The following is a 14,638-nucleotide window of genomic DNA, read 5'->3' as shown; positions in this document are numbered from 1 at the left end:
CATAGTAGCTTATCATAAAAACAATCAGTAAAACACTTTCTGTACACAAATCCACCTCAATTCTCTCCTGCAAACCACTTGCTGTATGAGTGGTTCCACCTAAAGTATATTATAATACAGAAGACTACAGTTTTTCCAAATAAATGCACCTGTATGAAGCAAATATGCAAACTCTGCCTTACACTGTGCCAACTCAATAGTTATCTTGATATGTTGTATTGAACCCAATATGAATGTGAAATTAAGTCATACCTGTTTCTGTAAAAGGATGTTCTCTTCCCTTCCCAAGGTCTCATTACTACTGAAGACTTACCAGCTTTTATGTTATAGCCTGCAGCTTTAAACTTGAAATCATCAGCTTTAGCTTCAAACTAATATTATTTTAGGGAGTCCAGATGTGCAGCTACTTTTGTTCTTTTTATGTTATTTTAGTAGTTTGGACTCAGTTTTTATTCTAGTAACCACTGTTTAACATATTACATTGGGGCTCATTTTCAAAGCACTTAGACGTACAAAGTTCCATAGGTTAACATGGAACTTTGTAAGTCTAAGTGCTTTGAAAATATTCCTCATTATCAGTTAACTAAAAAAAATGTATTATGGGGAATAGTTTCTATCCTGACCATTCCAGCAAAATAGTGCTTTACTGTATACATTTTAATGTGATAAACCAGTCATACAAGACCTCTGCATAGTTTACAAGATGGTCAGTCTGTCTTGTTGAAAATTATTATTCATCTCTAGGGCTAACCTTGATTTGATTTTTTCCTATTAAGGAAGGCCACAACTTTTTTTCCTGGCACCCTCAGCTTTTCCTGTCTTCTTAGAACACATAAGAAAAACCATACACAATAGAAATTCCCGAGACCCCTTCTAAAGTCAAATGAAAAAGGTTTATAAAATAAGTCTGACAGTAGCATAGATGAACAGCTAGGAGGCATATTGTCAAAGCACTTAGCCTTCCAAAGTTCCATAGGTTTCTATGGAACTTTGGAAGGCTAAGTGCTTTGAAAATATGCCTCTAGGTGTTACTGAAACTAGTTGTGGAAGCATATTTTTTCAACGCTCCAAGGTTTTCTTTTAAAGCCATTGATATAATTTAAACACTAAACTGGGCTATGAGGATGTTTAACAATCCATGGAGAATAATTACTAACACTTAGGGAGAGGAGTGTGGTAGCCGTGTTAGTCCACTCTTAAGGTTATCAATAGAAATCAAACAAAATAAAACAAGATGATACCTTTTTTATTGGACATAACTTAATACATTTCTTGATTAGCTTTTGAAGGCTGCCCTTCTTCGTCAGATCTTTGTAAGGGCAACCTTCGAAAGCTAATCAAGAAATGTATTAAGTTATGTCCAATAAAAAAGGTATCATCTTATTTTCTTTTCCATGTTTTATTTTGTTTGATTTCTATTGATAACACTTAGGGGAAATAAGCAAAAGGGCTGCACATCACACTCACACAGGAATTTCCAAAAGTGGTCCTCTCTAGTTCATATCCTCCTAGAGGTACTATCACATTTTAATATCCGGTTTAGCAGCCAACACCATGACCTGCATTTTTGGGTACAGCTTGCAATCTAGCAAGAAATGCCATCTCATTTGGGCAATGAAAGAAATCATTACATCCTGCAATCACTGAGCCTTTGCTATCCAGTTAAAACAGCAGCTCTTGCAGCAAAGACACATACAATATTTAAAGAATCAGTTTTAAAATATTCACATTAAATTTTATGAAATTACAAATATATTTCTGCCACTGGCACGTTCAGTATGCTTTGAGGGATTACTTTTATTTATCAGAAATGCATCGGAACTGAAAACAAGTAACCAAGAATCACAACAGCAGCACATCCATTGCCAAGTGTCCTATTGAGAGTGTGAAGCTTTCTTCGCACCTCCAACTCCAAGATTCCAATCCAGGCCAGAGGACTGGGTCATGTTCCTATAATAAAACAGGAGAACAAATTTATATGCACAGGTGCTGATAAAGTGAAACCTTATGACAAACACTGAGTACAGGAAAGACTGTGAATTCCATCAGAAATTACTGGCACAGCACAAATTTGGTTATGCTAGAATGGCAATTTTACATTGGAGTACCATAGGGCCTGAAAATTCTGAGTGGAGTGGAACTGGTCTTTCAATAAAGCACAAAGATTCTGAGGCATGCCATAAAGTTACTAAGTAACTAATTTCAAATAAATAGGATAAAAAAAATTTCAATTATAATTAAGCTCTGCAATGTGTTGCTGGAGGATGTAGTAAAAGCAGTTGGTGTAGCTGGGTTTAAAAAGATTTGGATGCATTCTTGGAGGAAAAGTCCATAATCCATTATAAAGGTGGACTTTATCCCTGGCTATAAGCAAATTTTGGCAAGTATCCCTTGGCCTGGATTGGCCACTGTTGGAAACAGGATGCTGGGCTTGATGGATCTTTGGTCTGACCCAATACAGCAATTCTTATGTTCATGTATTTTGAAGCAAAAGCAGCAACCACACAGGAGTGTCTGACATGTATTTCATTTGACATGTTTTCATCAAGAGTACAAAATATAGTGTTCACTTAGAGTGAAGACTTGTTTATGCCTTGCATTAATACACATCATTTTCTTAACGTCACACTTCTCCAACAGTTATATATATCTACAAAGTCAATTTTTAAAAGGCACTTATACAGGAGGAGTGTGTTATGGACCCTTCTGAGGGTAGTGTTCACTGATTATTAGGCTGTATAAAATGGAGAATCCAATCCAGAAATATAAACTATTGTAGAAGGCAGATATTCAACACTTCTACGTGCAGCTTACATCCAGAAGTGCCTGCATTCAGGGCTTATACGTATAACATATGTAGAACAAAATATGTACGTATTCCTGTATATTCAACAGTGCTTCTTATATATACACACTGAACGTACAATTTAAAGTGTCTAACCTGGATGTTTCAAATTATTTCCTAGATGTTTTATAACAGTAGGCATAATGGGTCAGACCAACAGTCCATCCAGCCCACTATTCTGTTCCCAACAGTGGTCAATCCAGGTCAAAGGTACCAGGCAGAAACCTAATTACAGCAGAACACCAATTGTCCAAACTCCAATTATTCAGATTGATGGCTTTTTTTAATCATAAATTCTCTATCATAATTATCACATTATGCCTGATGTTAAATTTATAACATTACAAATAGTTTGCTCAAAATGTGTGCTTTTTTGAAAAAGGAATGTCCAATTATCTGGATTCTCCATTATCTGAACTGCTCTCTGCCAAGGCTGGCCCGTATGAAGAAACAATGTTTGAAGACTGTAAAATGTACTGGATATTTTCCTGCATGGATTATGTTCTGAAGTGTATTTCTCTCATTTGGCCAGCAGGTGGTGTTTCTTTGCTATAAAGATGTTATAAAGAACAGTGTTTTTTCTTTAGTTTGACACAAACAGGAAGCAAGAAGCAGTATATATTTGAAATCTTGTTGACGGGGCTCTGATCGGCCTAGCCTGGAATTTGAAATTACCCAGCAGTTGTTGGTTATTGCTTCAGTCTTAGCCCAGGAGGAGAGAGAGACAGATCTCTTTGCTGAGGCTCAGTGAATTATATGTCCTGACTTTCCCAGGTCCTGTTTAGACAGTATATAGATGTTTAGTGTTATAATTGATCCATATTTCAGTTACCTGTTATTGTTTGCTGACTGCACATTTTTGTGACAATAAACCTGTTTAGTTTGTTGACTCTGTCTGTCTGGGCTGATAAAAAATCCAGGTGGTTCGTGTGTTGGGTTTGTGAGTGCTTTCTGGGAACTGTGGGACCACTGGGAATGTGGCTCCAGTAACCTAGAAATCACTGGCGATAGTTTGAGAGTGGGAGACTCGCCAAGAGGCAGTTGTGACCCAGTCAGTGAAAGGAGGGTGCTAGTATAGAGCACAAGTGGCAGGTGCAGGCAGACCTGTGTTGTGCTGGGGACAGACATAGGGTAACCCCATGCGGATGGATAGGCGTTTCATGACAGTCCGGATAATCAGTGTCCTACTGTAGTAGCTACAATCCATACTAACAATCCCAAGGCAAGCAGTGGCTTCCTCCCGTCTATCTCAATATAGCAGACTATGGACTTTTCCTCCAGGAACTTGTCCAAACCTTTTTTAAACTCAAGATATGCTAACCACTGTTACCACATCATCCGGCAACGAGTTCCAGAGCTTAACTATTTGTTGAAGGTTAACCTCTATATGCAAACAATGTCAAAACCCACTTAAATTCCACAGTCAACTCTTTGTGAGAGCTTAGCTTAGCCACAGTACAACAATTATGTGATACCAAATTGTACAGTTTGTCACTGCAGCACTTATCTACCAAGTTCTGTCTAGTAACTGAAGAGGGCTTTGATGTTTGTCTCCTGTGAGTTTGTGCTGCTTGGGGTTGGGGGGGGGGGGGCACCCGTGGAGGCCTTGGAGTCTGTTGTATGGTGTGTTTCTAATTTTTAGCTACTATTCCTTTTCTGTCGAAAATGGCACTCTTTTCCTACTTTGTTTTGATATTTTATTATTGTAAACCGCCTAGTATTTTATTGTGAGGTATATCAAATTTTAATAAACCTGAAACCCAGAGCTTCCATTGCGGCCCAATATCAAGCTGGAATGCTAACGGTACAAGAAAACAGTGAATCTCATAGAAAACAAGTATCTAAATTATAAAGAAACATACAACCGAGCTCCAGAAGCAGGAACCAGTGTTGCATAGCGCTGTTCAGTGTATCTACTCACAATTCAGCTAACTTAAGTTGGCCTAACTAAACCTTCTGGGACATAGTGCTAACTTTGACCCCTGGTCTCACCTTCAAGGTAATGCCAGTATAGATGTGGTGTCTCCAAACTGTTGATGTTACAGGAGCATAGATCTAAATAACAGAGACCAGGCTGGTTCCTGAGGCCCCACTGCTAAAGGAAATCACACCTACTTACTAAGGGCATAGCTATGGGTGGGCCTGGCCCACCCATTTTTGGCTCAGGCCCACCCAGTCTTGTGACCACCAATCAGGTGCCAGCTACCCTGCACACTGCACCACCACCGCTCCAGTCACATTAGCTCAGTCAGCCACATGTAGAAAGCAGTGAAACACCTCTTGTGATCTCAGCCCTGCAGCTCTGGTGTTATTTTTTAATTAATTAATTTTTTAAATTTCCCAGCACTACAAGTTCCCACAACAGGCCTTCAGCAAGCAAAGAAGCAGCCCACCTGCCGCACTGCCTTGTCTGCTTCTGCTCTGGTGTTGAGCATCGGAGGTTTTGCTCTGTGCTCTTAGAGCGGCTTACCTCTGTTGGCTGCTGTGCCTCCGTTCCCCATGGCTGCTGCAATTGCAGGCAGTTCCTCTAGGGTTCACTCACTGATGCTTGTCTGCCCCTGCGGCACGAGCAGCACGCACATCAATCCTGCATAGCTCAGGTCTCCGAGTCTCTTCAGTGAGCCCCCAGGACCCAAACCTGCAGCAGTCATGGAGTTGGAAGTCCTTGAAATGAGCAGCCCTGTGCAGTGGGAAATCCGGGCACTTATCCTCCAGCCCCAGATGCCAGGAGTGAGTCAGCAGCCGCTGCATTGGATTGAAGCCTTCTCCCCTGTGGCCAACATCAGCCACTGCTAGGAGCCAACTTGGGCCTCCCCAGCACTGCACCACATACACACTGATTGGGGCCTGTAGACTTCTCTGACATCTCTCTGTGCAAGAAACTTTCTCTGCACTGGACTCAGGTTAGAAAAAAAAAACCAACAATTTTATATTTAATGGTGGTGGTCTTCTGGGTGGGGGTGAGCTCTGCAGTGCCCAGGTTAAAAAATAAAATTATATAGATATATAGATATATATATATATAATTTTATGTTGGGCTTCTGGGTGGGTGATGGGAAGAGGAGATGTCAGACTATTGGGGAGGGGGGAAGGGGTAGAGAAGGGCAGGGCTGTTCCCAGACTATAAGGAGTAGGTAGGGGAAGGCTGATGCTGAGCTATGTGGGGGAGGGGAAAGGACAGGGCTGATGTCAAACTACAAGGAGGGATGGGGAAAGGGGTAAGGAAGGGCAGGGCTGCAGAGATGACAAGTTATCCAGTTCCAGGCTGCAGATTTTGGGGCAGTCCTGGTTTTGAACTTGTATCCCAAAACAGTGTGGGATTTGTACTGCCCACTGAGTACTTCGAGTCCCATAATGCAACAGCATTGAGTGGGCAGAAATCCAGGACTGTCTCAAAATTTTAAGCCTGGAACTTGGTATCTCTGGGGCACAGGACAATTTCTAATTTGATCCTTATTCTGTAATTGGTGAGAGTTGTTCTGTGTTCTAGAATGTGCTTTGTGTGGGGACCTATATCAGTCTGACTTTTACAATGGGACATATATTACTGTTGTGTATATTCACAGCTGCCTTTTTAAAGCTACAGTTATTGTATTTGTGTGTTCACAATTGCTGGTGTTAAGGTTTGCTACGTAAGCACTAAGAAGCTTCATAAGATTTAGTGTTACTTCACAAAGAATCTGGCAGGGAAGGGATTTTGACAGTGTTGCTATTACTGAGGTCCTACCAGAATTTGAATGCACTTTTTTTCAACGGAAAATTGTAAGAGGAAACATCTTAGCTATGGACTATGACAGATCTGTCAAGTAATTTTTGGCTGGTGTCCAATTTGTCATTTTAATCCAAAGTTTTAGAAAAGGTAGTTTTAACAAAGTTTAATCAGGCATTTACATTTGTTATAAAGCAAAGTCTGAAGGATTTGTGCCAGTGCTGTAATTATTTTGGAGGATACTATGATGTGTGTTGAAATGTTTGCCATTATAGTAGACTTATGTCTGGTCAGGTTTAAGTGTTGTCTAGTAATTGCCTAGAATTGTGGAATAGTGTAGGATAGAAATTTTTTAAATAAATTTAAAAACATTGGTGTTCCATAAAGTATGTACGTGGTTTATGTTGACACAGGACAACAGTTGGGCAGATTATTTACTTAGAAATCCTTCAAGTGCACTAAGGCATTATTTTGTAATATCCCATGAAACATTACTCACACCTGCATATATAGTGCCCACTCATATTAGCTCTAAGGCCCTCCCAAAATGTCATGTCTGGCTACACCACTGCTACTTACAAAAAAGGTGCCTTCAGCTCAGAAGACACTATGCTGGGAATCAAGAATATGCTGAAAAGACCTATAATTCTTTCATGTATAAAAATACAGGGTCTTTAGGAAAGAGACACACACATGCAGGGATAACATACCCACTTCCATCAGGTTCATTCTAGTCCTGAATCTTACACCCATAGCAGTTTCCCTGTAGATTAGTTTGCCAAGTGCTGTACATTTGTAACAAGATTTCCTTTTAGATAAACCAAATATGTTGTACATAATATACATGTAAACCGCTGTACTTGTAACACAGAAAGACAGTATATCAAATCCATGAGTCTTTTACTACTACTACTACTACTTTACCATACAAATACCTGTTTCTCTGTATTATTTTCCCACTCTGGGAAGTGGATCCAGGACCTCTCAGGACCAAATCAGAATAGTAATTACATCAGGGTACAACTGGCAAAGAAACTATTCATCACCTTCAAATCTCTCTCAAAGATTTGTCTTATTTCAGTCTAGAGTCAGTTTCTTCACAAAAGTGCTTAAAACAGATAACTGTCTTGAAACACACACGTTTTATGGGAATACAGTGGGTTAATAAATCCCTAATACGTAACCTCCCACCTTTCCATTATTTTGAATCCAGCCTGCACCAGATTCTGGTAGAAATGAGTTATTGTTTGCAACAAAATGTCTTTCGCAGATCATAGTGCACACTCTTATTAACATTCACTCTGGAAAAAAGAGAAAACAATATTTGGCTGCCCAACCCTAGACCCTGGTTCAATGTACTACAAAGACTTACCATCAAACAAAAAAAGTCACTTAGTCAGTCTTAAACTTGCCATTGATGTATGGAACGTAGTCCAGTATAAGCCTCCAGTCAGTAGCCCATACGAGCCCCACACCTCCAACAGTGCCCCAGGTCGCAAGAACAGGAATCCTGCAGAAGGGGAAAATAAACTTGAATACATTTCTTTCACAAAGCTATGAATTTAATTTCAGATTACATTTCACTAGCAGTTTTCCTTTCAGCCTGTCTGAATTTAGGTCAATACACTTTCTATATGCTATTCTAACAGCAGCACACAGTGACACAAAATACGTAACAGTAACAGAATAGCACTTGAGTAAGTTACCCATCATAAAAGGAAATTGAAAGGGGAAAACATTCTTAGAAATGCAGCTTTAGATTTGGCACTGAACAGTAGTTTTTGTTTTAATTTGGTTTCCGTCACAAGTTGATAGTGCCTCCACCAACTGGTCCATTCCAATACGCTTTGCTCTGTTTTATCTGGGGCACAAGAGCCTTAAGATCAGTTGAGCAAAAGTATAAATTCCTTTGGGGAAAAAAAACAAAGACTTGAAGAAGAGGTAGCCTAGTGATAATAGACAAACAGGGGCTCCCAGTTCAACAGATGCTGAATGACCTCAGGCAAATTACTTCCTCTCCCACCATCTCTGCTACTTAGGTTGTAAGGGAACCCTTTTACTAAACTGAACTAGACCACTTTGAATGGGCTTCGTTGGCACTGCTGCACGGGAATCACTAGCACGGTTTGCTAAAAGAGGACCTAAGTGCCTTCTCTCAGGAAAGAAATGTACTATACGTGTATATAATTATACTGTGTATACTTAAACAGTCAAAAAACAATATTTCTCTCAATGCATCGAACAGACTGCCAATTCAACCAAGCACCTGTTCATCATAGTAAACAGCCTACTGAAACCCCCACAACAGAACCAGCCTGCCCAGTAACAACTGAACTGCAATCATTTTGCTGCATACTTTGCCAACAAAATTAAAAGTCTCTGCCAGGTTTATAGGCAGTCCCACTCAATCTCCAATCAGCAAACCTAGAGCGCACAAACTCGCCCCCTCCTGACACAGGCATATGGGACTCTTAACCCAATACACTGAAGGGCCTTGACAAAAGAAACCTTCAACCAACTACCTGCTCCCTCAACCACTGCCCATCAAAGATAGTGCAGCAGGCAAGCAAGCAGGGGCCTCATAGAAGGCGCCACAACGCCTCTCTTTCTAATGAGCAACTACAAACAGCATTAAAAAGGGCACTGATGCGTCCTTCACTAAAGAACAACCTTGACCAGGACAAACTTGAAAATTACTGGCCAGTATCCCAACATCCCATTTTTAGGGAAACTTATAGAACAGTCTGTGATCAAAAACTGGCTAGATCCATATCAATCTGGATTCAGACCCGGTTATGGAACAGAAACAGTCCTTTTATCCTGTGACAAAACAGTGGGTTTTAAGCCTGTAAAACTGTATTATTTCTTGAACTGTACTTCTCTATTTTGGCCTGCAGGAGGTGCATGTTTACATTTAAAGCTGTTTCAGAGAACTGACTGTTCCTTCTTTAGGGCTCTATTTACTAAGGTACGCTAGCATTTTTAGCACAAAATTAGCATGAGCTGTGTAGGCGCCCATAGGAATATTGTGGGCGTCTACACAGCACATGCTAAAAGCACTAATGCGTCTCTAGGGCAGCTTAGTAAACACAGATAAGAGGTAGCCTGCAGTGATGTGGCCAGCTATTTTTTAAAACTTGTTGTTCTGGGCTCTGCTTGGCCCAGGAGCTCAAAATTCAGCTTATGTTTGACTTATTCTTGCTGTACACCTCCTTATGTGAATTCCTTCAAAAAGGCAGTAAATAAATCCTAATAAATAAAATCACAATTGTATATTTACTTTGCAAAGTTGAAAGTACCAGCACAAATTATTTAGTTAACATTTATGAAGCCTGACAAGAGTATTAAGGGCCCTGTTTACTAAGCTGCCCAGTAGGCGCACTAACTTTTTTAGCGTACACTAATTATATTCCTATGGGTGTCTCTAGCACATGCTAAAACGTTTGTGCACCTACAGAGCAGCTTAGTAAACAGGGCCCTAAGTGGCTCACCCAAAGTCATAAAGAGTATCAGTGGGATTTCAAGTAGAGGTGTGCATGGGGTCATAATATGGTCGCCATACATCCCCCCAATTTTCTTTCCAAGCCCCGTACCCAACCCGCATTAAAAAGATTTTGTAAATTCAAATAAAACATAAAATGCACCCTATAACACAAAGAATAAACATTATTTTGTTAAATAAGAAAAACATTTTTTATTAACGAGTGCAAGAAAACAATCATTTCAAACTATGTAAAACAAGCCGTTGAGCCCATTAAAACAGGCAAGAAAGTGGTCGAAGCAACGCCGGGTGCAACCTAGCCCCCGCCCAATAAAGCCGCCCCGGGGGATGGTGGCATAGGAAAGTGCACAGGTCACAGCAGTGGCGGCGGCAGCAGCTCATCGTACCTGTCGGAGCTGCTGTCGGACGATCCATGTCCGCCCGGTGCTCGCCACTCAACGTCGGAACTCGTTAAGAGATTTGTGACATGCCGCACGGCACGTCGGTCACTCTTCAGTTATATAGTATCAGTTATATAGTAGGATAATAAACTATCTACAGAGCCAGGGCTCCGTTCCATTCTATGTTCCTCTATTGTTTATCCTGCAACTGAAAAAGAACATTCTGATGATGTCCTGGTGGCAGGAGTTCCAAGCAGGAAAGAGGCAACATATGTCAGTTTTGGCTACAAATGAGACCTCTGTTACTAGTAGGTATTAACAGCAGAATTCCTCATCCGAGCTTGGTATGTATGTATCCACTTTGACGATCACTGAAGCTGTTTCCTGGCTCTTTAATAAATCTCCAAAAAATCTTGCCTTGGATTCTTCTTGTTTTGGATGTTTTGTTGGTAGTTTTGACACTTGGCTGCACCTTGACTATAGCTTGATCTGTAGTCAGTCTGTTAAGAACATAAGAATAGCCATACTGGGTCAGACCAATGATCCATCTAGTCCGGTATCCTGTTTCCATTAGTGGCCAATTCAAGTCACAAGTATCTGGCAGAAATTCAAATAGAAGCAACATTCCATGCTACCAATCTCAGTGCAAGCAGTGGCTTCCCCATGTTTGTCTCAATAGCAGACTATGGACTTTTCCTCCAGAAACATGTCCAAACGTTTTTTAAACCCAGATACACTAACCGCTGTTTCTACATCTTCCGGCAGAGTTCCAGAGCTTAATTATTTGTTGAGTAAAAAAATATTTCCTCCTATTTGTTTTAAAAGTGTTTCCACGTAAGAGTATCCCTCTAGTCTTTGAGGTCTACAAAATCCTGACTGGCATAGAACGAGTAGAAGTAAATCAATTTTTTTACTCTTTCAAAAAGTACAATCATATCTCCCCTCAGCCCTCTCTTTTCCAAGCTGAAGAGCCCTGACCTCTGTAGCCTTTATGGAACTGCTCCACCCATCAACTGTCATCAGATTTACATGACCCTTCATGTTTGGATCCAGCAATGTTGCTACCAAGTGCGTTTCTGTAACTGTAAAACCACAATCCAGGTGATTTGCAGGACAGTTATTCAGGATGCTGTATCATATGGCTGTCTGAGTTTGCAATTGTCAGATGTCGTTCCAACTGATATTTTGTTGGGCCCAATAGATGTAGTGAAGGTTTTGTATAGGTTGACAGTCCTTTTACAGCCCTATCAAATCCAACACCATAACGTTTACCAGCAAGGAGTCATCAACTGTGCACAATTTGGTCAAGAAGTGGTTGTTTGCACCTGGTTCAGTGGAAGTTGCATGCAACTCCTCCATATTCTCAGCCACAGAATTCAAAGTCAGCAGAACGCTGTTCCACCAAATTGATACATACTGCTTGAGCATTTTCTTCAGTGAGAAGTTGACTTTTGTTCACTTACTGAGCGTTACCTGTTCTGTGCACAATGTGGTAAACTTGCTTACCTCACCGGGGAGGTCATTCATATCAACTTCAGTTTTTGATGGCTCTTGTCCATGAGAGTGAACAAGCAAGATTATGATCTGGACAGCCAGACTTCATCTTGAAATGCTTTCACAATAGCTGCATTATCAGTCAGGTAGATGAGACTAGATCAGTGGGGATTATACTCTACCAAATTCTGGAAACAAATTGATGAATATTCTCACCAGTTTACCAATGGCTTTCATTGTTGCTAAAATTGCTGAACACATGCACCAGTTTTCCATCAAGGTGAAGTTAGAGTGTTGGTGTCAAGTGCCTGGGGCACTGGACTTGCCCAGAGTCACATGGAACTGAAGTGGGAATTGAACCCTGGTCCCCCTGGTTCTCACTGCACAAACCTTTTTTGCTTTTGGCCCCGTCCCCGCGCACACCTCTAACTTGAACCCTGGCTTGCCTGGTTCTGAAGCGCTGTTCTAATACTCAGGCCCACCCAACTGCAGCACATATTTAATGCTAGCTACTGGGGATCCCAAGCTTCACCAGCTGAAGACCTCCCCTTGATGGTGCTGAAAACACTGCTTTCCAGCAGTCTAAGCTTCCTAAGCTGCTGATACTGGCCTCATCGCATTGGGGGGGTTGGAGAACACTTGGTGCCCACCCAAAATCTGCTATCTGGCTACGCCCCTACTCTTCCACTTGCATATTATTAACTGCCGTTCGTACTAGAGAGAGAGAGAGGAGGACTCCATTTCAAACCAAGTTATACAACGTAGTACACATCAAAATTTTAACCCAACATCCCTTCCTCTCTACGTACACGCAATCCCCGTTACCCCGTGCAGAACCTTACAGATAACCGAAATTAGGCCCACAGGGGGAGCGGACAATCATCGAGGGAATCCCCACCCCCGAGCAACAGCCTTCGGTTCCCTTCCCTCTTGTCTTCAACAAGGAGAAAGAAGCTTCGGGGAGAGACTATAACCTCTACCTCCTTTCTCACCAGTTCTTGGCCAGCTGCTGATACCGCGGTCCTAGAAACTTGCTAATCATGGTGAAACCTGACTTCTCCCCCGTCAAAGTGACTTCAGTGAGCGCCGACTCCGAGCTCAGCTCAAGGACTTCCAAAATGGCCGCCAGCAGGACCTCAAACGTAGCTATGGGACTGCCCACCATCTGCCCGTCTCCGTCTGAAGGACTAAAAACGCCGATACGAAGAAACCAAAATAAACCGCAGTTTCTAACGAGCGGATAGTCTGTAGACAGCATACACGTCGGCTCTACCACTGACAAAACTAGTGTTGCAGAGTTTTCATGGCCTCCAACTCGACTTTATAGAAAACGTCAAGATGAGCAAACTGAAAGCGGTAGTTGAAAAGTGCTGGGAGGGAGAGCATCTTTTTGCCTGAATTGTTTGGTGCTTTTTGAAATGGGCAATTAATTGGTTGGAATGTTTTCCCAAGGAGGTTTGGATAAAACAAAACAGGAGACGAAGTGACGTTAACACGTTGAAACCAATTAGGGTGATCTCTGTTTCCCCCCCTCCCCCCCGCGCAGCCATCACTCAAAACAAACTTATGTACTTCATCCATGTTGTCGTTGTTTATTGTTTATTGTTAGTAGCATTTAAATTTAATCTCACTTATATTTTCAAACGCGTCAGCTTGTGCAGCATACGGATGTACACAGGGGAAGTATAAGAATAATAACTTTTCATAGATAGGGTTGTTATTTGTTATACATCGTAATCAGTGTGTCATTTGGTTATATAGGGACACCCTAGCACATGTAATAATCGTGCAGAGATATTTTTTTTTCGCCTGGTAAAGGCCCACTAGAACAGACATCATGTTATGAGAATCAGGTGCTCGACATTCAGAGTTTCTATCTATCTGCTTATTTAACTTATTTATGATATCACACATTATGCATGAATTAGGATGAAACCTGGGGCCATTTAAAACTTTTTTTTTCCTGTGTCTATGAAGGAGTGGAACGCCGGTACTACCTGAATACTACTGAGCAACAGGACAACCTCATGTTTTGTGCCTACTGATGGACTTTTACTTATGCACTCTACCTCTGCTTTTGGCTATTTGGCCACACCTTATTACTGCACTGGACATTTGTGCCTTATCCAGTTTTATTGTTTACTAACAAGACAAGTTTGCTGCTTACTAATGTACAGACAGAATGCAGGGCTATTAGATATATAGCTTGTAACAGTAGTTTGCAAGGCCTATACAAGACCAGCTTGCGCGTAGCAACGCCATCTGAATAGGCGACCTTGGAGGGTGCTGACACCCCCCTGCATTCCTGAGCCGCACCTTATCTCCTGTGCTAGAAAGGAGCATTGTGTGTATACAGAATAAGCTGCTGAGTTTCGTTTTTCTTGCCAGTATCATTTCAGTGTTATGACGTGTGTACGTACTGGGACTACAATTTTGTACTGTAAGAACTACAAATGTTTACTGCGCATGATTGTTGTGACGTGTAAGGGGCCAAATGCGCAGGCCCAGTAGGGAAGTATAAATGTAGGTGTCAGATGATTTATGACACACAGTGTCCCGAGGCTACTCGGTGCTGTTCACTTGCTAGCAATAAAGTTGCCTTGTTTGGAACCAAAGTTTGCCTTTCGTCTCCTGATTTCCCACCTGTTTCATTGGCGACCCAGATGGGACAGAAGTAGAAAGGGGAATCGGATTATATTCTTCCCCTC

General features: G+C 41.4%; 1 protein-coding gene across 1 annotated transcript; it reads right to left on the bottom strand.

The window, feature by feature from the left end:
* Window positions 1-1,777: 1,777 nt before the first annotated feature.
* On the bottom strand, window positions 1,778-13,062 carry LOC115480287 (cytochrome b-c1 complex subunit 10). Its single transcript, XM_030218855.1, has 3 exons — window positions 12,923-13,062; window positions 7,927-8,064; window positions 1,778-1,950 (listed from the first exon to the last, which is right to left on the bottom strand). Exons 1-2 carry the CDS (start codon window positions 12,970-12,972, stop codon window positions 7,947-7,949), a joined length of 168 nt encoding a protein of 55 aa, XP_030074715.1. The 5' UTR covers window positions 12,973-13,062; the 3' UTR covers window positions 1,778-1,950; window positions 7,927-7,946.
* Between the last annotated feature and the right edge of the window lie 1,576 nt (window positions 13,063-14,638).

This window comes from Microcaecilia unicolor, chromosome 11 (genome assembly GCF_901765095.1).
Source record: "Microcaecilia unicolor chromosome 11, aMicUni1.1, whole genome shotgun sequence".
Classification (NCBI taxonomy): Eukaryota; Metazoa; Chordata; class Amphibia; order Gymnophiona; family Siphonopidae; genus Microcaecilia; species Microcaecilia unicolor.
Note: the sequence above shows the minus strand (reverse complement) of the source record. Positions and strands in the feature narration are given on the sequence as shown.